The sequence below is a fragment of the Lepidochelys kempii genome, chromosome 7 (assembly GCF_965140265.1).
Source record: "Lepidochelys kempii isolate rLepKem1 chromosome 7, rLepKem1.hap2, whole genome shotgun sequence".
NCBI lineage: Eukaryota > Metazoa > Chordata > Testudines > Cheloniidae > Lepidochelys > Lepidochelys kempii.
In genome coordinates this window covers 37,059,069-37,085,153 of record NC_133262.1, presented here as the reverse complement: position 1 = coordinate 37,085,153, position 26,085 = coordinate 37,059,069, and the positions used below count along the sequence as shown (strand labels likewise).

The 26,085-nt window shown below is 39.8% G+C and overlaps 1 protein-coding gene across 6 annotated transcripts in view; it reads left to right on the top strand.

Moving 5' to 3' along the window:
- The window catches only part of CFAP92 (cilia and flagella associated protein 92 (putative)), a 90,944-nt gene that overhangs the window by 31,560 nt on the left and 33,299 nt on the right, over positions 1-26,085 (top strand). For 5 of the 6 annotated variants that reach the window (XM_073352217.1, XM_073352215.1, XM_073352214.1 and 2 more), the window contains 5 exons: positions 9,466-9,647; positions 12,040-12,195; positions 18,172-18,356; positions 20,877-21,781; positions 23,688-23,882. In XM_073352217.1, coding sequence (XP_073208318.1) covers positions 9,466-9,647; positions 12,040-12,195; positions 18,172-18,356; positions 20,877-21,781; positions 23,688-23,882 — 1,623 coding nt within the window. The remainder of the gene's footprint in view (positions 1-9,465; positions 9,648-12,039; positions 12,196-18,171; positions 18,357-20,876; positions 21,782-23,687; positions 23,883-26,085) is intronic. The other variant, XM_073352219.1, reaches the window with a different exon arrangement.

Here is a 26,085-nt window from a genome sequence, read left to right as displayed (position 1 = left end):
CGTGGACTCCACACCATTAGTCCCTTTATTTCCAACACCTGAAGGTTCCTATTCTTTTTAGTGGTGGTTTCTAGGGTTCCAAGTGTAAAAGTATAATTAGGCAGGCCAAAAAAGAATTTGAAGAGCAACTAACAAAAGACACAAAACTAACAGCAACGAGTCAGGCCGCTATTGAGATGCTAAAGGAGCACTCAAGGAAAATAGGGCCGTTGCAGAGAAACTGAATTTTGTGCATTGGTCTTCACTGCAGAGGCTGTGAGGGAGATTCCCACATCTGAGCCATTCTTTGTGGCTGACAAATCTGAGGAACTGTCCCAGATTGAGGTGTCAGAAGAGGAGGTTTTGGAACAAACTGATAAACAGTGATAAAGCACCTAACAGTAATAAAGCAGTAGTATTCACCAAGGGTTCTGAAGGAACTCAGATATGAAACTGCAGAACTACTGACTGTGGTGTGTAACTTAGTGCTTAAATCAGCCTCTGTACCAGATGACGGGTGGATAGCTAATGTAATGCTGATTTAAAAAAAAACAATGCTCCAAAGGTGATCCTGGCAATTACAGGATCCTGGCAGTTACAGGCCAGTAAACATACCATCAGTACCAGGCAAATTGGTTGAAACTATAGCAAAGAACAAAATTATTGGATACATAGATGAACATAATATGTTGGGGAAGAGTCAGCATGTTTTTTGTATAGGAAAATCATGCCTTACCAATCTACTAAAATTCTTTCAGGGGAGATCAGCAAATGTGGACAAGAGTGATCCAGTAGATTTAGTGTACTTGGACTTTCAGAAAGCCTTTGAGAAGTCCCTCACCAAAGGCTCTTAAGCAAAGTAAGGAGTGATGGGACAAGAGGGAAGGTCCTGTCATGGATCAATAACTGGTTAAAAGCTAGGGGAAAAAAATGTGGGAATAAACTATCAGTTTTCACAGTGGTATGAGAGGTACATAACAGGGTCCCTCAAGTATCTCTACTGGGACCAATGCTGTTCAACATATTCACAAATGATCTGGAAAAAGGGGTAACAGTGAAGTGGCAAAGTTTTGCAGATGATCCAAAATTACTCAAGATAGTTATGTCCAAAGCTGACTGCAAAGAGTTACAAAGGGATCTGACAAAACTAGGTGATGGGGCAACGAAATAGCAGATGAAATACAATGTTAATAAATGCAGAGTAATGCACATTGGAAAAAAATCCCAACTATACATACATAATTTAGCTGTTATCACTCAAGAAAAATATATTGGAGTAATCATGGATAGTTCGCTGAAAACATCTGCTCAGTGTGCAGCAACAGTCAAAAAAGGTAATGTAATGTTGGGAGACATTAGGGACGGGATAGGCAATATGACAAAATATCATAATGCCACTCTATAATCTCTGGTATGCCCACGCCTTGAATACTGCATTCAGTTCTGGTTTCCTGTTCTCAAAAAATATATTTTGGAATTGGAAAAAGTTCAGAGAAGAGCAACAAAAGTTATTAGGGGTGTGGAACAGCTTCCATATGAGAAGGAATTAAAAGGATTGGGACTGTTCATCTTAGAAAGAGACAACTGAGGGGGATATGATAGAGGTCTATAAAATCATGCATGGTGTGGAGAAAGTGCATAAAGAAATGTTGTTTACTCTTTCACATAACGCACAAAGTAGGGGTCACCCAATGAAATTAAAAGGCAGCAGGTTTAAAACAAATAAAAGAAAATACTTCCCCACACAACACACAGTCAACCTGTGGAACAAATGTCCAGAGGATGTTGTGAAGGCCAAAAGTATAACTGGGTTAAAAAAAGAATTAGCTAAGTTCCTGGGAGGCTAGGTCCATCAATGGCTGTTAGATAAGCTGGTCAGGGACACCGCCCAGTTCTCTGGGTGTCCCTAAGGCTCTGACTGCCAGAAGCTAGGACTGGGTGACAGTGGCTGGATCACTCGATAAATTGCCCTGTTCTGTCCATTCCCTCTGAAGCATCTGGCACTGGCCACTGTTGGAAGACAGGATGCTAGTCTGTATGGACAATTGGCCTGGCCCAGAGTGGCTGTTTTTATGTTCTTATGTTTCAAGCGCTTTTCAAAGCAGTTCATTTTCTTTCATTGGTGCAGATAAAACGACCACCTTATTACTTGCAGTGTTCAGATTTAACAGTTCTGATGGTTTCCGAGTGTGATAGTTTACTTCTAAACCCTCACATTAGCTTTGTCATTGAAGATTTTGTAGCTCAAAGGAAACTGTTCTGACAATCTGTCTTCCAATACTTAACATCAGTGCTTAGTAACAATGACACCTTACATTTCTATAATGTCTTCTATCCGAGCATCCCAAAGAGCTTTACATTTTTATGCTCGTCATTTACTTCCACTGCTCTGTTACTGATGTTTTAAAAAAAGCAATAATTAAAATACCTCTAGTTTTGTACATCCAGCCTACTAAATATCAGAAATAAATGAAGCGTGTGTGTCTGGAGGGGTGGTTTTTACATGTGTGTGTGTGTATTTTTGTTCTGACTTTTTAACCCCTAATGTGGATGTATGGGGCTCTCAGGGGAAGATTTGTTCAACAGTGAATCCATGCAGTGGACTATTACTGTTTATTATGTATGCCATAGCTATACATAGCTTCCACATTCACAACTCTGGCTCTGGTTCATTAGCCACTGCATGGATGCTTCTCTGATTCAGTTATTCCTCATAGAGTGACTGCAGAACTGGGACCACTGAGATTTCCAGGAGAAGAAGGGAATGGTGGGAAGATTTAATGGCAAGGGTAAACTAAAGATTCTTCATGTCCCAAAGAATTTGTTGCTTTGGAGCTGCCTGTCTGGACCTCTAGACAAGCAGCCTGCTTCACTCTGTTTCCTGTTAATATTCAGCTAGAAGGGGAGAGAAGGGGAAACTGCCATGTTTCAAAACTGTCAGGGCCATAGTCTGCCCTCGGTTATTAGTGTAGCTTCATTGACTTCAGGGTTGCACAGGTATAATAGAAGGCAGAATGTGACCTGTAGCTCTTATATTGTGAAAATGGGGACCAGCCTGTTAACAACAAACAAAAGTGAGCAGTGAAATTTATTTTTAGGGTGGTTGAAGAATCCTAAAAAGAAAAAAAGACAGAGACAGCCCTGGTATTTATAGATAGATAGAGCCATCTACAAACGTAGTAAATAAGGCATATGCATACATTTACCTCACAGCAATAATTATTTAATAGGTAAGTTTTGTGCCAGTGTTTTGAAAGAATTAGCTATCAGAAACCATCAAATAGCTTTACTTTCATATTAATATTCCTTGATAGTCCACTTAAGTAACTGTATAATACTAAGTTAAACCATGAGCCGTATCTGTTACTGCTAATGTAATAAATTCTAAAAGTTATAGGAATTTAAATGTGCTCTGTGATGCTGAAGATATTTCTCAGCTTTGTTTTTGTCCCATTAATCAGATAACTTGATACTGTTTTGGATGCTTAAATCACATAATTAAAGTGTAATTGATGGTTTTGAATCCGAGGCAAACTACATGATGAAAGAGAATTCTCCCAGGAGAGGTAATAAATCAGGTGGATTATGGCTTCAGAATTCCATAGGATTAGATATGCTTTAAAATGAAAAAAGTAAACTGTTTCTCTGCTAGGGTGCTTTTCTTAGTCATCCAAAATGTCTGAGGTAGAGTCGTTTGTAGTAGTATGCAAAAATCTCTACGTTTATGCAAGATTAACTGAGATTTTAATATACAGACTTCACACTTGTATAATACCTTCTAGTCAGGGATATCAAAGCACTTCACAGCCATTGAGTTAACCTTATGAACCCTCATGAGATAGATGGGGAAACTGAGGCAGAGAGCGAGGTTAAACAACTTGCTGAAGTTACACGGAAAGTCTGTTGCAGAGCTAGAAAATAGAAAGTATATCTACAGACACCCAATTCTATGCTTTTCTTAATCATGCCAGTTCAAAAAAAATTCAGATTTATTGTTCCTGTAGCAAGTTTTCCCTTTAAAGACTAATATGGACAAAAATTGTGATTTTTGTTCCTTTCTTCAGTTACCTCCATGAATCTCCACTGTGTTCATATGTCAGTAATCTGGGAGGTTTTTTTAGTCTTTGTTTCATTTCAATGAGACCTGCATGTATTCATGTTATATCATATCCATAGCATTTTGAAGACTGATCTATACATGGAGAATGGCCATAATAACCTTCTGGCTCACAGTCAATTTATTCCTGTAATATTTATACATTTTTGGGGAAATGTTTGTCAAGACTATTTCACATTAATTAGAGGCAAGTTTGAATTTCCCCACCTAAATATGGTAGTTTCTCTTTAAAAGCATATTTCATATAAGATATTAGCAGATTTTCAAAGTGTCTTACATTGCAGACTTGATAACCAGATTGTCTTGCTTTAGAAAGCCAGTTTATTTCAATGAACAGTTTCACAGCCAGTTGAAGCTGCAGTCACACTAGACATTTGCCTCCCTTTCGTAAGAATTAAATGGAAATCTAGCATGTTACTGTCCTGATTATTCCATAGACATTTTCAAGCAACAATGTATCACGTTCCAATATTGGTTTACTGGTAATGATCCCAGTAAGCCACCCTTCCTTTAGTCTTTTTGGCTGCTACACCTTTTGTACAGCATAATTATTATTTGACTGACATGGATCTAAATTCAATTTTACTTTGTATATCAGATTTTAAAATATCATGCAGCCAGTATTATTTCATGAATTTTATCACTCTTCTTCTGAATGACATAAGTCATTATTCTGTGATGACTAATCATGCAGGATAAATTCATACCAATAAATCATATGGCTCCCTATTAAACTTCTGAGAGCCTTAAGGCCACTGTATTTTGTGGCATACCATTGGCTGTGCCTGTGTGTGACAGATACAAAACTGACACAAAGCAACTGTACACACTGACCTATGCATTAGTAAGCAGAAGTGTGTGTGAGAGATCTGTTTTATGCTGTTGGTATTATGTGGTGCCCCAGGAGAATCATGAACAGGGAGTGAATTACACTTTTTATTAATGACAGGTTTCAGAGTAGCAGCCATGTTAGTCTGTATTCGCAAAAAGAACAGGAGTACTTGTGGCACCTTAGAGACTAACCAATTTATTTGAACATAAGCTTTCATGAGCTACAGCTCACTGTATCGGCTGCTGAAGTGAGCTGTAGCTCACGAAAGCTTATGTTCAAATAAATTGGTTAGTCTCTAAGGTGCCACAAGTACTCCTGTTCTTTTTACTAATTCATTTCTTTTTTAATAGCTCATGTTAACTCACTAAGAAATTCACAAAATAGCATTAAAAACTAACAATATTTAAATTTAAGCTTCTTCGATCATACCTAGGCCTCTCTGGCATGAAACTGACCTACCCACTGGTACTAAAAAACTTTCTGTTATGTACCCACCCACTGTCCAAATACCCAGCAACATTTTTTTGCTTAGCTTTGTTCATGTATAATGTCCCTGTGTTTGAAATCTTAGTCTCCTATCCTGAAATGAGCTCCATGTGGTTTGCTAGGTAAGAGATTACTTCCAGTTTCACAGCAGGGCCAGTTAGATAGGCAGAACTGCAGGGTCTCTATGTGTGGATGAGACAGTGGTGTTCAGAGGAGGGTTTTAGGTTTATTAGGAACTTGGAAACCTTTTGGGAGAGGAGGAGCCTATACAGGAAGAATGGGCTCTACCTCAACCAAAATGGAACCAGATTGCTGGCATGTAAAATTAAGAAGGTTGTAGAGGAGTTTTTAAACTAAGAGCTGGGGAAAAGCCAACAGGTATGGAGGAGCACATGGTTCAGATAGACACATCCCTCGGGGAAGATTTATTAAAGAGGATGCTCTATCTTGGTAAAGAGGAGAGAATAAAAGTTGATACTGTACAGGTAGGAGCTGAGAGAAACAGTCAAATGAATGCATCTGATGAAGTGAGCTGTAGCTCACGAAAGCTTATGCTCAAATAAATTTGTTAGCCTCTAAGGTGCCACAATACTCCTTTTCTTTTTTCAGATGAAAAAGAGTCCCATTCAGTTTCATCACATGAAGGCAGACAGCTAAATATTGACAAATTTTATAAAGGCTAGTATACAAACATAAAAAAATCTAAATGCTAAGATGGGTGAACTTGAGTGTCTGGTATTAAATGAGAATATTGATATAATAGGCATCTCAGAAACTTGGTAGAATGATGATAGTCAATGGGACACAGTAATACCAGGGTACGAAATATATAGGAACATGGCTAATGTGTAAGAATTTTCTTGCCACATTGCCTGAGGAGAGGTGGTGGTGCTGGGAAAAGGGGTAGAGCTAGCCCCAAACTACCTGGCATGCATATTGCAATCATCCACAAGTGCAGATCTGTAAATTTGTTAGGGAAGCTTACCTGCCCTGGCGCAAAATCTACTCACCCACCGTAGATCATGATGATGGGGCAGGGGTGAGTAGAATTTTACAGGGCTGAGCATGTGCAAAGTGGTGATACCTGTGAGCAATTGGTGCTGTTGAAAGCAGAAAACCCTACAGTGTGTTGACTATGCAATATCTCTGCTTCTTCTTGTACATCAGGTGTTTTGTACATGGGGAAGGCTAAGCCCTAAAATACTGAAAAGTGTAGCATGATTTTGTTGTTTTTCATGTTCTGTTATCTCTGTCAACTATCTCCTGGATTGCTTCCTCAGTATCGAGTAGAGAGGAAAAGGCAGAACTTCAGAATACATTTATTGTCAAAGAATTAACTGTACTCAATGTATTATTAGCCATCATTCAAAGATTTGCTATGAAAATGTGGCTTAGAAATCAATGGACTAGGTATGTGCCTGCAATTAAACATATGGTTAAATTTCTTGAATCTACTGCCATATTCAGAGTAGACGTTAGGTTTTGCAACATATCCTTGGAGAGAATCTACATTAATAAATATGGAATTTGTGCAAGCTCCCATCCCCTACCTCCTGTAACTGTAAAATAATTGCTACCTGTGTTTTTCAAATAATTGCTACATAGGAGATTGAAGCTTTCCAGCAAAGTATTTAATAAGAAAATTATCTTAGTAAAAATCATGTGAAGTTTATTCTGAAGCATATATTCTGGATATACGTATATACTATATATATTCTGGATATACTCATGTATATCATGTTATGAGAGATGAGCATTGAACATAGCATTAATGTAACGTTTAAATTATATATTAAGCACTAAATAGAGGGGGGCGGGGAAGGAGGAAGGTTATTGCATTACGTAAGACATTTTGCCTTTGCCCAGGAGTTTCACTTGCTAAATGTCATTAGCAAAATTGATGTTCTTGGAGGCATTGTTGTCTAATAATTAGAGAAAGGGATTGAGAGCTTGGACTCCTGAATTCTGTTTCTGACTTTGCCGTTGACTAGTGAATATGACTTTAGGCAGATGTCCTTACTTCAGTCTGACCATCTGTATAATGGGTATAGTACCATTTATTACCTCTCAAGGGTGTTAGTTAAGCTTCATGGTGTTTGTAAAGCATCCAAGGATGGAAGGTGCCCTGTAAAGGCAAACTATTACTGTTATTATAACACTTCTCAGCCTGCCAAGGCCTAAATAAGGGGTTCAGTGTATGACAGAGATCCAAAATCAGGACCACAGTCTTCCATTGAGGAGACTTAATGCTTTGGGATTCATCTGTTTGGTGTAAATGATTCTTTCAGTAACCTGCGCTTAATTATTCTTTTTTTCTGATGTAAAAGTGAGGGATCACTAAGTGTGTGTAAAAGGTGGGTAGCTTTGGGAGTAAAATGAGTGACAGATGAGAGGTATTGCTAATAAGTTTGGGCTGTTAGTTAATTAACGCAGGGCTGTCTAGAGGTCCCTGCTGCACCTTTCCTTTGGGAAAAGATTTAGCCTTGATTATGAACCTAAAAGACTAGAAATCTGGAGAGAATAGCTTTTGGTTTGCATCTTTAATTTTTTTGAGGTATATATCAAATGTGAGCTGTGCTATAGTACAGCAACAATATGATTACTACTACTACTGCTTTGCACATATATAGAGTCGTTCATTCTGAGAATCTTAAAGGGCAAAGTAATGTGAGCAAGGTATTGAATCAGATACTAGGAGGACGTTTGCTGATGTATCTGTCCAGGTACTTATATGGTCCTCATCACCGTAATAACCTTTGGTGACCTGTCTGCTTTGATCTGCTTTTCATTCGTTTTCTGTCTGTTGAACTCTTTAAGGCTTGGGGTTTTATTTGAAATGCCTGCTGGGCCATCTGGCCTTTCCACAGTGAGTGTGACTCTACAGAGTGGTAGAGAGTTTTCAAGAGTACCAGCTGCTAAGGGTGGAGAAGTGTATCTGTGCTCTTACACCTTTTCTTAGCATTTTCTTAAATTTTGGGGACAGTACACAAACTCACTTTGTCTTTCATTGCACTGTTTGATAAACATTTAGATTAATGGCTTCAGCCTGCATCCCTTACGAAAAAAGTCTTGTTGACTCCATTGGACCTACTAGCGGACTGGGTCCTTCCTATGTGGATCATTAAGACCTTTATGAAATATAAACTAAGTATGGTCCCTTTTCTTCAGCAGTGGCCAGAATTCAGTTCTTGTAAGAGAAATTTCAGGCAATCTGCTCATTAATATAGAGGTGCAGATCTCTGCATGCGCTGCTCCATATCAACTAAGAAGGGAGACTTGTCTTGCTCAAATGTAGCATTGCATGTTGGGACCCGTAGTCACTGCAATCACACTGTATTAAAAGCTTGGGACCTCTTTGCTCTGCTCCATTTAGTGAAAATGAATGCAACTCTCTGGTTCAATGCAGTCTCCACACACACCGGTTGCCTCCAATTGTTTGGGGGTAAGGGTGGGCATGCTTGCTCCCAACCACTGTGTTTGATCTTCATGCTCTGTCTCTTGGAACTTGTCCCAAGCATGTCAACATGAAGTACTGCAGGCCCAGGCCAATCCTTTAAAGTGTCATGGTAACCAGTGCCTAGGAATCTGGGCACATCTTCTGACTGGTTGCAAGTGACTTAGTGTGGAGGTACAGTATGAAAATGGCTGATAAGCCCTGTCCCACTTGTCACTGATTTGAAGCTGGTATGGGATCATTACAAAGCCAACATCAAGGTCATTCCACAAAGTGATTATCCTCTGATATACTGCTCCCAATTTTCAAACTTAGGTGCCTAAATAAGATGTCCAAGCCAGCATTTGGACAATTAAATTAGCACTTGAGATGGGCATGTTAGCATCATGCACTATGATAAGTCCACATATGTGCCAATGCAGACTCCGATGCATGGTTTGAGCATTCTATCATTTTGGAGACCTCCTTTGAAAATTGGTCCCACTCTCACTATCAAGGAAGATGAGTCATTTTAAAAAACATTGAAGTGTAATTTATACAAATATTTCTCCAAATATAACAGTATCTTTTTTCTTTATTTCTTGTACACATTTCAAGTCGTCTTAGTGTTTCGGGAAACGTCCCTTCTAACAGAGACAAAATCCTGCATGAGGGCAATAATTTGAAGCAGAATACAATTGTTGGCTTTTCAGATTATGTAATTCCAAAAAAACCAGTAAAAACGAAGTTCAGCTTGGAAAATCCAGAAGACCACACAAACAAAAAAGATCCAAAAGGTGGTAAGTTTTTTGAATGATATCTAAGATCAGATTTTAAAAGCTAAATGGAACATGAAATTCTGTCCGTGTAATAGGTTTGTGCAGATGTATTTGTCGTGTAGGCACAAGACTAGGAATTCTGGGCTCAGTGTTCTGGTCCCAACTCTCCCAGAAATTTCCTGTGTGACCTTCAGCAAGTCACTTAACTTCTCTGTGCCTCAGTTTCCACATCTTGTAGCTGTAAAACGAGGATGCTGATGATACTTTCCACGTGAGTGTTGTGAGGATTAATTAATTAATTGACGCCCTTCTCAAACTTCAACTGTTATGGTGATATAGCAGTGGCTAGAAATACAAGTAGTAATGTTGGCGCTAGAGTAACCGTACTCATGCTGAAATTAGGCAATCTGCTTTTGCCATTCCATGTCTGCTACGCTCTCTTTGGCCACCAGAGGCCACAGGGTGCAGTCCTCTACCCTTCCAGTACTGATCCATGCTGTTGAACAGGGCACTATGGCCTGCTGTGATATTTTTTTTTCTCATTCTTGGCTGATATCATTGGTCATGTGTCTGTGTATGGCCATAAGGGACATTTTAGGATCTGTCGATGCATTCAAGGTATGTAACACGCTGATCCTGTTGACAGCTGATGTGGCATCATGGCATATAGCAGTACTCATCTCCCATAATACACATAGTCCAAGGGATACTAGCGGCTTAAATAAGCACTGACTCTGAATGTTCCCACACAGTTGTAACATGGTTCTGCCAAACAGAGTTCTGCATCATTGATGCACCAAGCCGTGTTAGCCATAACCATACTTGATAGCTGTTTTCTAATGCTGTCAAGCGTAGCACAGTTTGGGGCTTCCACAGTTATGGATGGGGCCTTATAGGAATGTTATAAACAAAGAAACATAGTGCCGAGCAGAGCATAGAGTCACTAGGCAGTCATTGTATAGCCTGCTCCTGTGCATGCAAATAGTCGCAGGCAGTTCAGTCTGCAGCACAGGAATGGATCTCTTTGAAGGACTAAACCTGGTGCCACGTCTGCTTTGTTTTATTTCGCAGATCTGTTTAAGTCCTTTTTCCCATGACTCTGGAGACCCATGACTTATGTGATCAGTTCCACATATTACATCTTGCCTTTTCATTAGCTAATTCCTTCACAATTAAGGCAGTTGGAGCCTTTTTTTCTACAAGCTTTTGATAAACATTTACATGCTTTTCAGGGAGGAATTCTTCTTAGTTATGATTTAAGCCTGTCTTTGCTTTTGTTCAGAGCTGACTGGATTTTTTCCCAAGTGTAATTTTTGGCAAGTATTGTTAACTCCATTTCTTGATGTCTGCCCCTTTTAATAATAATAGGAATAATACTTTGCATTCCTATACCTTCTTCTGTCCTGAGGATCTCATTTAATTAATTTAGTCTCACAACATCACTTTGAGATAAGCAAATACCATTGTTCCTATCGTATTAATTAGGAAACTGGTGTACAGAGAGGTCAAGTGATTGTCCTACAATTATACAAGTCATATTTGGCCAAGTGTGAAATACAGTTCAGTTCTTCTGGCTCCAATCCTGTGCTGGAAGAACCTGGACCACAAGATCACCCTGCACCCTCCCTTTATTACAGGTAGTACCACCATTATTCAGCATGTATTAAGCATTATACAGCACGTTATATGATCAAAGCCCAGCTCCCATTGATTTCAGTCACAGTTGTGAGCGCTCAGCACTTCTGCGAACCAGACTCCAGGATCTCAAGTCATGCACTCAGAAAAGAGGAGCACACAATACTGACCAAATGTGAAAAGTTTGGTTTAGGTGGCTTTCCTAGTATCACATGGGAACTCAGTGGCAGGGAGAGAAGCCCTCCAAGGCACCATTCATCTGCCTCAACCACAAAACCATCCTTTCTCTTCCTGAAGTCCTCTTCTCATTCACTTCTCACCTTCCACCTTCTGCAACAAATGAGACAAGGTTCCTACAGACGGCCTCCATCGCAATGCAACCCTGACTAATTCTCAGAGCAGGTCCATTCTTTGCACTGAATGAGGCAGGTGTCCTATGGGAAAAATAATGTAATTAAGGACTGTATCATTAAACATGCATACTAGAGGGCCGAATTAAGATTAGACAGGCATCCTTACTAATTTTCTAACTTTCAAGTGCTTGACTGCAAAATCTTAACATTCTTTTAACATATATATATATATATTTGTATATAGTGTGAAGTAGGTTGTAGAAATGATTTCTCAATTGTATTAAATCACTTGCCTAACTAATTTAGAGTACATTGTTGAAATCTTACACTCGGGCCACTACCTGGCTATGCTACCCATTCCAGTAAGTTTGTAACTTTTTGCCTTGTTTAACCTTAAAGGAGTTCTCTCTCACCTCTATTAACAGGTAAAAGGAAAAATTCTACTCCTAAAAGAGGCCCTGCTCTTAAAGAACGAAAGCAGAGCACCTGTAAAGTGTCCAATGCCCAGACACTTGTTGCGGCACTGACAAAGAAGTGTGGCATAGCATCTTTGCAACTGGATCTCATGCCTCTCCTCTCAGGTACTGTTCAGTACTGGGGGGGAGGGAAGGGGCACTATGTGAAAATACAGGTTTCCAAAGCACCCAAATGCATGCTAGAAGTGACTTCGGGAGTTACCATAGCAGATGACCATGGGGAGCACTGGGGGTCTGGAATGGAAGAGGGTTCTGGCTGGGGAGAAGAAAAATGGCTACAAAGTTTAGTTAGGGTTTGGACTTGAACAAGGAAGCCTGACATCTGCCTATAGCTCTGTATGCTCTGAGTGGCACTGGAAATTAGAGTGTTACAAGACTCCTGCAGGCTTCTAGAAAGGCAGACATTCACTTTATTGGGTCCTGTTTGGTTCAGGACCTGCTGGGGTGGAGTGTCATTCATAGGTGGAGAGGTTAGTTTCTCTGCATGTTTTAGCTAGGGTTAGGGTTAAGGTTTGTGGTTCACATGCATTGTTATTTTTCTAGGTTTTCATGTATACTGTGTTCACTGTCTTTGTCCAGTTTTGTTCATATTGTTGTAAGTAAATATTCCTTTTCTGTAATATTGAGGGAATGTGTTGAGCTAAGGGAATGCCTAACTGGGCGGAAAGAGGTGTGGATGGGAATTGAGGAATTACACTCTGTCCAAAAGGAGGAACACAGGGAATGTTGATGATAACATAAAAATGTAGGCCCTGCGCCCACAAAGATGTTGTACACTTGCTTAATTTTATGCACTGTGAACATTGACCTCAGTGGGACTACTCAATGCGTAAAAGCTAAACATGTGTGTAAGGCTTTGCAAGACTTACATAGAAACTCTACACAGCTATACCGTGAACCTGTTTGGTACCTTTGGGTGGCATCTGTATGTCTTTTCTCTTTCTCTTGATATGGTACATGCGTTTGTGTGTGTGTACAGTCAGGCAAATTTTGGTGATTCTATTAACACCCAAAATTATAAAAAATAAGTATTCAGCTTCTTTCTAGCTATTTTTTTACAGTAGCCAAAAAAGCCACGGAGAGGGATAAAGGTTGTAAAATTTATACTTGTTCTGTGCTGTGGAAATATTAAGCCATATAAATAAAGATGCTAAACACCATCTCACTATAAACTTCTTATAAGCTTTTACTTTTGTAAAAGAAACAGTTTTTCATTTTCTCCAATTTCCTATTTTAAGGTGGGAAAGAGTTTAAACTGGAAAAAAGGGAAGTGGGAAGTATGTCAGGGGTTTGTATGTAATGGCATTTTCATTCAAAGGGATCACATTTTTGAGCCTGTGCTGCTTGTCTTTCTAAAGATTATGACCAAGTGAGGAATGTCGTAGGAATTCTAGATTTTTACAACCCACAACAACACGTTATTACTAAGGTCTTGTCTACAGTACGGGGGGAGATCAATCTAAGTTACGGAACTTCAGCTATGTGCATAACATAGCTGAAGTCGACATACTTAGATCTACTTACTGTGGGGTCCACAGTATGCTATGTCGATGGGAGATGCTCTCCTGTCGACTCCCCTTGCACTTCTCATTCAGGTGTAGTACAGGAATTGACGGGAGAGTGATCTGTGGTTGATTTAGCGGGTCTTCACTAGACCCGCTAAATCGACTGCCGATGCATCGATCGCCGTGCGTTGATCCCCCGGTAAGTGTAGACAAGAAATTTGTGTATGGGAGGGAGCCACTCTCGTGTCATACTCTCAAAGAAAGACGTTTTCCCTCTGCTGGTAACCACCCACCATTATTTGCAGAGCTGTTCACTTTCCTTCTAACTTCACAGCTGTTGCTGCTCCTGGAGTGTCATAAATATAAAGGGAAGGGTAAACCCCTTTGAAATCCCTCCTGGCCAGGGGAAAGCTCCTCTCACCTGTAAAGGGTTAAGAAGCTAAAGGTAACCTCGCTGGCACCTGACCAAAATGACCAATGAGGAGACAAGATACTTTCAAAAGCTGGGAGGAGGGAGAGAAACAAAGGGTCTGTATGTCTGTCTATATTCTGTCTTTGCTGGGGATAGACCAGGAATGGAGTGTTAGAACTTTTAGTAAGTAATCTAGCTAGGTACATGTTAGATTATGATTTCTTTAAATGGCTGAGAAAAGAACTGTGCTGAATAGAATAACTATTTCTGTCTGTGTATCTTTTTTGTAACTTAAAGTTTTGCCTAGAGGGGTTCTCTATGTTTTGAATCTAATTACCCTGTAAAGTATCTACCATCCTGATTTTACATGGGGGATTTCTTTATTTCTATTTACTTCTATTTTTATTAAAAGTCTTCTTGTAAGAAAACTGAATGCTCTTTCATTGTTCTCAGATCCAAGAGTTTGGGTCTGTGGTCACCTATGCAAATTGGTGAGGCTTTTTATCTAACATTTCCCAGGAAAGGGGGGGTGTAAGTGTTGGGAGGATTGTTCATTGTTCTTAAGATCCAAGGGTCTGGGTCTGTAGTCACCTAGGCAAATTGGTGAGGCTTTTTACCAAACCTTGTCCAGGAAGTGGGGTGCAAGGTTTTGGGAAGTATTTTGGGGGGAAAGACGTGTCCAAACAGCTCTTCCCCAGTAACCAGTATTAGTTTGGTGGTGGTAGCGGCCAATCCAAGGACAAAGGGTGGAATATTTTGTACCTTGGGGAAGTTTTGACCTAAGCTGGTAAAGATAAGCTTAGGAGGTTTTTCATGCAGGTCCCCACATCTGTACCCTAGAGTTCAGAGTGGGGGAGGAACCTTGACATGGAGCAAAAACCTGAAAATAAATAGCCATGGTAACTTCAGTTCATTAGAAGTACAGGACAACACAGATTGGCAAACAGCCTCTGGGGTTGTGCACTTGCTTTATTTGTTTCATGCATACAAAGTAGCTCTTTCATACAATTTTCTATTGTTTTGATTTGAAACTGAAACCTCAAGGACTTTGATAGACTCACGGAACAATTATCTTGCTTCCATAGTATCTTCTGTAAATTCCTCTGGTACTTGGTAACTTCTTACAGCAGTGTCTTCCTTCTGATATGGCTATACATTTAAAGATTCACACTAATATCTTCCCTCCCAATTTATTTTAATGTCGTTAGTGCCTGAGCTCTGGTCACACTGATTATTTGACATTCTCTGACACACTGACTGCAAGTGAAAGCTCTCCTTGTTTATTTGAACAAAAAAGAAGACTTTTTCTAACACTCAGGTGTTGGGGTACCCCAGCCTCTTGGAGAAGATATACAGGATTGTAGGCTTTATTTCAATTTGCTTTTCCCCTTCTCTGCTACCTCTCTCTGCACTGTTGTGCCCAGGCATCTGGTGACCCAGTCACCGGTACAGCCAAGAACGTGACTTCTGCTGCCTACCCTTTGCATATTGGCTGCTCTTCTGGCTTCTAAGCCCCTCCACCTGGCTCCTCTCTGAGTTTCCAAGCCTCTGGTCAGACGTGACGTCAGAGGGAGGAAAGGCAGTAGCCTTTTTTGTGGGGACGGGGACTGTGGGTAAGGAGGAGTGGTGCTGGTTTTGGAGAGGATAAAGGGAGACATTTTGATGGGGAAAGGCACTGAGGGGAGAGAAAAGGGTGAACGAGAGAGAGGGAGAGGTGAAAAGAGAGGGAGGAGGGGCACACATGCAGCATTAGTTTGGAGAAAAAGAGTGAGTAACAAAGGACAAGAAATGAGAGAAAAGGCAAGAGAATAGAAAATTCAGAAGAACAGGAGATATGAGGTTATAGAGACACAAGGGAGAGAGAAGCAATAGATCAGACAGGCAATTTGGGGAGATTTAAAAATAGAAAGGATCCTGGTCCATGATAAATAGGATAGAAACTGTGATGCTGGGAGAAAACAGTGAAGGGGTAAATATGGAGGGGTAAATACTCTGTGTGGGTTTTTCTCTCTCTTTCTTGACCTGCCCGTCTCTGCCTCATGTCCCAGTTCTTATTCTGAAAGGCAAGGTGGTATCTGACTGGAAGGGGAAAAGGAATGTACAACTTTCAGTGCCCTCAACTCTGTGCCCACCAGGTGTCCTGGTTTTCCATTTTTAAATCTGGGATAGTCCAGTGGTTAGGGCACTAGCTTTAGATTTGGGAGATCTTGGAGCACCACAGACTGCCTGTGTGAGCTTTGGCAAGACACTTAGCCTCTCTGTGCTGTAGTTCCCCATCTGTAAAATGAGAATAATAGTACTGCCTGACCTCATAGCATGTGCGAGGATGGAGTATGTTAACGCTCAGCTATTATGGTAATGGGGTCATGTAAGTACCTAAGATAGGCAGGTAGATTCTCTTAGCAGCTACTTTCCACAGGACCCAAACCAGAGCCAAACTGCTTTGTAGTTGCACCAGTTTTTGCAGCACATGACTCTGCTGTAAATAACTACTTTGTAATAGAAGTGACTGTGATTGCTATCCTGCTGCCTATCTGTGATTCTGCAGCCTTCAAATCCATGGGTCTCCTCAGCATTTTAGAACAACAGAAATAGCTGAAGATCCTGTCACTGTAAATAGTTTACTGTGATCCCCTTATGTGAAACATATTTTTAAATGGGCAAAACCGGCAATAAATCTGTATTTTGTTTGCATTGTGAAGGGTTTGATCTCCCAACCAGTCATGCCTAGGCTACCGGTAATGACAAATTCAGTCTCTTCGGACTAAATTCGGGCAAAGTAATTAATACAAGATATTAAAAAGATAATTGCAGTTATAGGTGGGGGTTTGAAGGAATGATTGTGTGAAAATGGTCAGTATTTTGAATGTCTATGATAGCGTATTGTGAAGGGATTGCACATTTTAAATGGGCCTACAAAAATTTTAAGCTATTTGTTTTAGCAAAAATACATATATACAAGTATCAAATGGATGATTTGGCAGTGCCAATGAATACATTTGCAAAAATTTTGGGTGCATTTTCAGAAAGCCCGTTGAAAATTTTGCCTGAAAAGTTGGGGAAAAAGCCCTATGGCCAGTCTTGTGTAAAATTCCTTATTTATTAACTCAGCTTTGCCGTAAGTATTTGCAACTTGTCATACGCTTCAGAAAAACCAACCCTACACTTGTGGGCTCATGTGCTTGCAACTTAGCTGTTCCTGTATGGAAGGTCGGCCCTTGGTGTTAGATAGCAAACTTGCTGAATCCTAACTGAAATATCTCCTACTTCTGGTGCCAAAGGAAGTTGATTCTGAAATAGTGAAAGTAGTTCAATATACACATCACAGATTTCTTTTAAGTATAACATGGTGAATCATAAAGAAAGCACATAAAATAGCTGATCTTTCTTTTTAAAGACATTTATCTGTTTGTAACCAAATGTCTAAACTTTTGGTGAAAAAACTCCTTTTAACAAGTATACTAATAGCTTCATATATATTTACAGTGCATAGCTTATTTGTAAGTCTCTACAAAAGCAGTTTGTACAGTACTAGTATAGTGAAGCCCTGACCTCATTGGGGCCTTTAGTTTCTGTTGTAATACTGTAGAACCTCAGAATTACAAACACCTTGGGAGTGAGAGGTTGTTCGTAACTCTGAAACGTTCGTAACTCTGAACAAAACATTATGGTGGTTCTTTCAAAAGTTTACAACTGAACATTGACTTGATACAACTTTGAAACTTTACTATGCAGAAGAAAAATCCTGCTTGTAACCATCTTAATTTAAATGAAATGAGGACAGAAACAGTTTCCTTACCTTGTCAATATTTTTTTTAAAACTTTCCCTTTCTCTTTTTAGTAGTTTACATTTAATACTGAACTGTACTGTGTTTTCCTTTTTTTTTTGTCTTTGCTTCTGCCTGATTGTGTATTTCCGGTTCCAAATGAAGCGTGTGATTGATGGGTCAGTTCCTAACGCTGGTGTTCGTAACTCTGAGGTTCTACTGTACAAATAATAAATAACGATAATATTTAGAGCAATTGAAAATACCACTGTCTTTCATTTTCAGCATTGCTCCAGTGCCAGCATATGTTACTAACTGAAGCGGTGGTATTAAGCAGTCTTTCTTTGATGCAGCTGCTTTCAAAACGTTTAATATTTAATTTAATATTTTTTCACAGGGGAAAGGTTAGTGATCAGTCGACTGCAAGAGAAATCCCCTAAGATTTTAGATGCTTATGTGACTTTCACTATAGAAGAACCTCTCATGTCTGAGAGACAGATAAGTGAATTAAATCCACTGATTATTAGGATTCATTCTGCTACATGCCTCCCGATGACTCCTGTCCCAATTGAAGTGCTGCAGGTAATGGAGAACGCTGCTCTTTCTGTAGGATTCCACTTCTCAGTTTAACCTGAGGTGACTTCCTTTAAAATATGGAATACACTTTTGAACAGGAATGTTCCCTATTTGCCAGATTTTGCCTCGCAACATTTGCAGAACATGTATAAGACATAGACTTTCTGGAAGGAATATGTGACCAAATTGTCTCCTTCCATTACATTATGTACTGGCAAAAAAATAATAATCCTGTTGAATGGGCCAAAACTTATGGACTGTAGCTTTATACTTAGTAATCATGCTTTCATTGCTAAGCAATTTTTTCCCTTCTGATTCTTTGGACAAACAAGGGAACTGTTTGAGTCACAATATCAAGTAGTTTGAAATACTGTAGTTTGTATTGAAAATTTATTTAACTAGAGAAATTGTGCATGTTTCACTTCTTAGCAGAACTAAATAAAATCCCAAACTTTGTACATAATGAGTCCAGTTCACCATTGGTGAGGATATAGCCCAAGAGTTCTGGTCCTTTAACTCTCTGAAGACAAGTAAAGCTTTGTATAGATTTTATAAAATAAGTTATGGGACAAAACACTTTTCTTTTCAAATGTTTGGATTTTTTAGGCTTTATGAATGATTACTTTTCAAAAGAGAAAGCCCTTTAGCTGAATAGAATATATTAGTTGATATGGAATTAAAGATAGGAGTAAAATTTTACTGCTCAGTTAACCTTGTATACAAACAGCCACACTTTTAAAAGTGGTCTCTAATATTGGGTGCTTCCTTTGTTGGGTGCATATCTTGAAAAACCTGGAGTCTGATGTTTCAGAAATGCTGAGCACCCAGAACTCCCATTGTCTTCTCTTGGAATTATGGGAGCTCAGCACTTCTGAAAAACAGTTACAAAATCAGTAGTCACTTTTGAAAATGTTGATCAAAGAGTTTAATAACCTTACATCCTAAGTGTAGGACTGGGAGGGATCTTGAGAGATCCTCAAGTCCAGCCCCCTGCACTGCGGCAGGACCAAGCAAACCTAGACCATCTCTGGTATGTGTTTGTCCAACCTGATCTTAAAAACCTCTTTATGGGGATATTGCAGCCTTCCTTGGAAGCCTATTCCAGTGTGTAACTACTCTTACAGAACTTTGTAATGACACATCAGATTCCACAGGGGAATTTCATAATGCAGTCCATGCATGAGTTCAGACCAGCTGGCTCTACATTTTTGGAAAGTAACAGGGAAAAAACACTAGTAGTAACTGTGCAACCCAGTAAATACGGAAAGTGAACAAACTAGGTGTTGCCCGAAGGTTTCTAATGGGGGTCAAGGTAGCAGAGCAGTTTGTGCCCTTCCTCCTCCTCCTCCCCGAATGTGGTGGTGTATATGGTGACAGGCCCAAGTTCTAGGTGTGGTGGTATCAGTCCAATCTTCAGCAAAGTGTCCATTCCACACAAACCACCATGGTGCTAATTCACACCTGTGTGGAGGAGCCTCGGCAGAGATGCCAAGGAATAAAGTGTCATCAAGAATAAATTACCCTGATTCTTCAAGCCAACAACAAGATACATTGAAAGAGTGGTGAGGGGAAGCCTACAGAGTCCTTGCTTGTACTGTCTTTGTGGATTAATGTTATTTTGTCTAACTTTTAATGTAGCTATAGGCACCCATCCACTGCTTTGGGTGCCTATCCCATAGGTAAAACATACTAAAGGACCACACATAAATATAAACCACTCCAGTCCCCAGCCTGTCCATTCTTTAGTGGCCTGAGAATAAAGATGGGCTTTTCAGTGTACATGAAGGTTAATAAGGCTCCAGTGGACCAAGAGGGGAGTAAGTTCTAAAGTCGAGGAATCTCACACAAAATGCTGCTAACTGCCTTGGAGGACTTCAGCAAAGTTTGTGCTTGGACTATAAAATGCACACTCTAGTATATTCTGCACCAGTAAGCCATTGCACTGGCTGGGGGAGAGTCACTACTGTTGAGGATAGAGGGTACTTCAGACTTTGCCCTGTGCCAGGTTTCAACAGGAGCACTATACTGATAATAGTACCTAGCTCTGAAATGATGCTTTAGAGCCCAAAGCACATGATCCCATTTTACAGATGGGGAAACAACATGTCTGAATGGAGCCAGGGAATCATCACACATTACTCCTGCCCCTTCCATGCCATTTTTGCCCATTTGCTGTTGCACTGACCCCTCACGGTTCTCTCCGGAAGTGGAGATGCAGCTACTTCCCGTTGGTGGACCTTGGTCCATGGTATCAGTTTGCCTCCCAAGAGACCTTGCACTTCAGAAGCAAACTGTTCCCTCAGTATTTCTGCTACATAAGAATTTGGCTTTTGGTAGCTATGGTGTTGTGTAAAAGTCCCCCCCCCCCAGTAGCTCCCTATAAGATGACTGAAGGAGTGGTATGCTGACTGTTTGCAAAAGGAGCTTTTTCAGCATTATTCATTAGAAAAGTGTATGATGGAAGGTGAGGGGAAGGGAAAAGTTAGCCCTACAGGTATTTCACTTTCTTCCTTGTTTTTTCTATAGGCAACCTGTGTTCCCACATACTGCAGATACCAATTTCACAACCTCCCTCCTCATCAAACGGAAGGGCAAACCCATGGAACTCACATCTATTTTAAGGATGTCAATGTGATTCTAACAGGGACAATCAATCCTGGGGAATTGCATGAGTATTTTAGAGGGCCACCTTTGGAGATTGAGGTTCATGACCGGGACAGAAAAATGGCAGAGGATATTAAAAAACCCTCTTTGTTTGGTGATGAGCAAGATGATGGAAAGCTGAGTAATGTTGGTCTTGTCTCTCGCAAAAACACGGTCTATAATCCATTTACAGAAAAGGACAATTTATGGCATCCCTATGGGGTAGCTAAAGTCAGTCTAACTGACCTACTGCTAGGTGAAAAGTACTTGAATATCAGTGTGCCCATTCACAGCTGCTCAGTTCCAGATCCTGGCTACCAGAAGGACAGTAAGACTGAAAAAATTATGGGAGTATTGGGATCAGTGGCTGGCCCTCAGACTTCTCCATTGCCTATGGGACATTATCTAGAATCCGACTCAGTCCTGAAAGTAAGAGTTGAAATAGCTGTGCCGCTAGGTTTGCAGGCAGAAACGGCTGACACTGAAGTTGCAGATTGCCCATATGGTTGCATTATCTATATTTTTGACTACAATAATGCACCTTGCTTACATGATTTGCTGCAAGAGATTACAGAAATTAATGCTGAAGCACTCCAACTTGATTCTTATCCCCTACAAGTAATTCAGATGGCTCTTGCTACTTTCAAACTGAAAACCACAATCAAGGAAATTTCTGAGCTGGATATCATTACTGGTTTTCATATCCTGGATGGAACAATTCACCTTTTAGTCTTGGAAGGATTAAAGGACAAAGCAATCAGGAGACTGTGGGAACAGCAATTTGATAAGTAAGATAGTTTAATGTTTTCAGTAATTATTTCCCTCTAGATTTAAAACGGTTTAAACAAAATTGTACTGATTTCTTTTTTCTTTTATAAAGACAGTTGTTTGATTTCATCCCTGGTGTTGTCTCTGGAATTATACAAGATACGAATTTAACCCAATGCCTGGGGCAAAATCTGAAGACTGACCCTTACATTTTTATCAGCTATGTGATAATCCCTCAGTGCATAGAGGAGGGCTATGTTTAGAAGAATACTATAAATTTACAACACGGCACTTTAAGCTACTATGTATCTTGGATAAACCACACTACTTTCGTCTGTAAAATTCTAAATAATAGAAGTTTCCTTGAACTTTCCATTTTCCTGCCCATCTTCTGCATTCAGGTTAGACATGGCCTGAGCTCAAAGTTCTGACGCAGACCCAACCTTCCCTAAAGTTTGAGGGTGTTTGGATCTGCAGTTTATTTGAGCCCATCTCTAATTCAGATGCTGAGCTACATTTCCTGTGTATCAGAACATGTCATCACACTGTTACAATGGCAGGTATCTTTTTCATTGATAACATGTTTTGTAGAAACACATTTAATGAATTGTTAATTAGAATTTCTTTATCTCTTCTTGGCTAATTCTACAATAACAAACCAATGTACCTACATAATGGAAGACACAAGATTTAGTAATGAAATGTTTTAATATCAAGCTTTCTTAAGATTAGTATAAGTGAAGGAGTATAACGAATTTAAAAAAAATTTGTTTTAAATTCAAGAACCCTTGAGAGCGGCTATGCCTTCTTGGCAATTGTTTGGACAGTACGATAGATGTGTAACGCAGGCAGGTGAAATGTTGTCATGAACTCCAAATATAGATGAAAAAGGCAATTGTTTTAGTTACTACTTACAATGAGCTGTTAAATTCTGTACCTGTAGTGAGACTAGGGGTAAAATTTGTAAAAGGGCCTAAGGGCCTAATCACCTTTGAAAATGGGACTTAGACTCCTAAGTCACTTAGGCCCTTCTGAAAATTTTATCCAAAATCTGTTTGTGCAAATATATGGTACACCTGGAAATGTATAGATAATTTCAATGATCTTGCAGCTCTTACCTCAACATTTTTTTTTAAATGTGCTACAATTTTCTACAGGTTCCATGAGACAAGATACACACAACTGTACTTAATGAATTTGGGTACTTTGTGACTTACTCTAAACAGATTAGAAAGTTCAGATTACTTTCTGGGCTAAAACCCACACAAATTTCACCAAAATGAATGGGGACATTGACTTTTTAGAGAAAGAGAGACAGACACACACCATATACAATTTATAACCCTTTCTAAAAGGCTCCCCTTTCACTTATATAACTCCTACATGATTTGTAGTGAATGTGGGTCTCCGTCAGATTTCCAGATTAAAAAAAGAGTTAATTTCTTTTCTGTTTTGGCATTGAAGGAATACAGAAACATTGTTAATTGCTTTCCTAATTTACTTATTTTTCTTTGCATGCTTGTTCCCTTCAAATTGTTGAACTGATTTATTTTAGTAAAAAAGTCCTTTCTTGTTGTGATCATGTAAATCGCTAATTCTGTTTTTACCCCAGTAATTGATATTGTACTGTTTTTGTAACTATAATAAGGGTAAATTTGGTACTCTGGTAAACTTCCTTGCAGAATATTACATTGTGTGGTTACATATGAGGGGTTTTTTAATAATAATTCATAGCAGGTGGGATTTTTTTTTGCAAGTTTGTTATTGTTCTTTTAAAATCCTTGGCATAAAGTGTCAGAGTGGCAACAGGTTCCATCTAGAATAACAAAGACAAGACAGTTTCATAAGGGATTATGCTGCAGCACTGTGGGATTCATGGGATAAAGACTGGTTTTGTAACATTACTTTTGTGGTGCTCTGTTGTAGGACTCACAAAAGTGAAAATGGAAGGTTGGATATATTATATAACTCACAGCTGTCTTTCCATCAGCGCCTGTATACAGACCTGGAAGCAATCCTTTATCATATCCACCTCTGTAAACCCCTCTCTGCTATAACAAGGCAACCTCTCCTTTATGTCAGGGATATGGTTCCTCGGGCATGTTTCCAAGCCTTGTCCAGGTAAGACCATTCCTAGATTTGTAGTCAGGAAACTGATAATTGAAGCATCACCAAAGTAGCATGAATATTTGATACAATAATTAATGCCTTTGTTTTTTGCTTTCACAAAGAAAGCAGGTCAGTGGGCCTGAGAGTGAGTTTTAGGTTTGAAGTCAGGCATGGGAGTATGGCAGATGGGCACGATGCAAATGGGGCATGCTTCATCTCTGGGGATTAGAGTGCCAATTTCATCACTCTCCACCTGCTCCTGCCCCTCAAATAATTTTTGAAATCACACCTCTCTGAGCATGAAGTTATTCCTTATGGGGCAGGAGAGAAGGAATAGGGAAAAAGGAAATAAAGTTGTCTTGTGACAGGTGCAATGTCCCACCTGAACACTGGCTGGGAGTTCGTTCCCTGCTTAGCTTTCCTACAGGTCTATAGGGTGAAGGAATGGAGCAAGGCTGAGGACGACAGGCCCAGTCATGCCCTCAACAAGCCTGGGAAGGCTCTAAACACAGTCAGGAGAGAGGAGCTTTCAGGCTCAGTTCAGCAGCATATGGCTATATTCAGCCCCGTTCTCCTAGTATCCCAAATGTTTCCTGTGTGTGTAGTTTGTTAGAAAGCATAACAACAGTCTGGACACACAGAATGAGAGTGAGGGTGTAGCTACAAATATAAAATGTTACTTTTTGTGAAAAATGGAGAGAAAGCCATCTGTTATGTAAAATCAGCACAAAAAAACTCCTTGCTTTTGAAAAATAGGAAATGGGTTTTATCCATCTTTGAAATAAGCAATTCAGGTGCTTAGAAGGCTGAAGAGAGAGAGAGTGGGTACTTTAGTCCCTGCTGTCAATAGACTGGCTCATTCAGATTATTTTCTGAACTAAAATCCACATAGCTGTCACTGAAATGACTGGTGATTTTCACTCCTGAGACACCCAGCCTTTGTTACTTCTTTCAGAGGACTCAGTTTCAAATGATAAAACTCCCACATTGCTCATCTACAGTGCTTATGGTGAAGCCTCACCAAATAAGCATTCAAATTAAATGGCAAAGCTGTTATTTCCAGCTAGAGGAGGAGGAGAACATTATTAGTGACTTCCAAGTTTCTTTTTGCACTTCTTGTAACCTTGCAACAAAGGAGTGACTCAGATACAAAATGTCACATGATTGTGCTTGATTGGGTATCATTTCCAAGGTGGCTGCTGCAGTCTTGAATACTTCAGTGTATGTCTGCCAATAGCACACGCAGGCTTTGATGCATCAGACTTATTTAGTTCATGTGATTGTTTCTTTCTACTGCAAGGATTCCCAAACTTTTTGCCTGCAAGACCCCATTTTGAGACTTACTGTTTCCTGTGACCCTAGACAAAAACAAAGCAACATAGCGACCATGGGATCTAAGGAATTTACATATTAAGTATGTCATTTAATGCTCTCTAATGTGACATATGGGCTTGTATTTTGCGACACAGCTTCTCAAAGTCTGGCGGCTTTGAGATATTGCACATTTAATCTCCAATGTGACATCAGTGGTAGATCAATACTGAGACTTGATTGACGCATGTGGGATGAATCCAGCTTCACAGAAATACGTGCTCGCAAATGGTACTATCCGTTTCAAGGTGTGTGTTGAGAGTGCAGGATATTCATTCTTGACAGTGAACTAGAGCTCTGGGAGCATAAGCTGGGCATATGTTCCTCACAAGAAGCAATCCCGGGAAATTTCAATGAGCTGTTCGATTTCAGCTGCTGGCAAATCTATGGCATCAGGATTGCATCGAAAGGAGTTTCACACCCACTTTGTCATGTCCCAGTCAGGGAAAAAGGAAGCAAACTGTTCCCCCCATCTGGCTGAGATGCTCAGCCATCACCTGTGTGGGCGGCTGAATAACTTTGTCAACCAGGAACTTGCAAAGCTGCAGGAAGAATTCATAGTTTGTCTTCAATAGATTATTTTTCCAGAAAACATTTTCTTCATGAATGCTGTGATTCAGTCACTCAGCTGAAGCATGTGGGTGTTCTTTCCTTGCAGACCTGTATTCAGTTCGTTCAGTTTCCCAAATATGTCAGTGACATAGGCAAGAAAGCGCATCTTCCTTTGGTCACCTAGAAAATCAATGAATTCACTGTTTGTGCAGTCCATCTTCAAAAAATCATCCTGGTGTTTTTCCTTTGAAGAGCCAATGAGCTTCAGGGTGGAACAACACGTAATGATTGG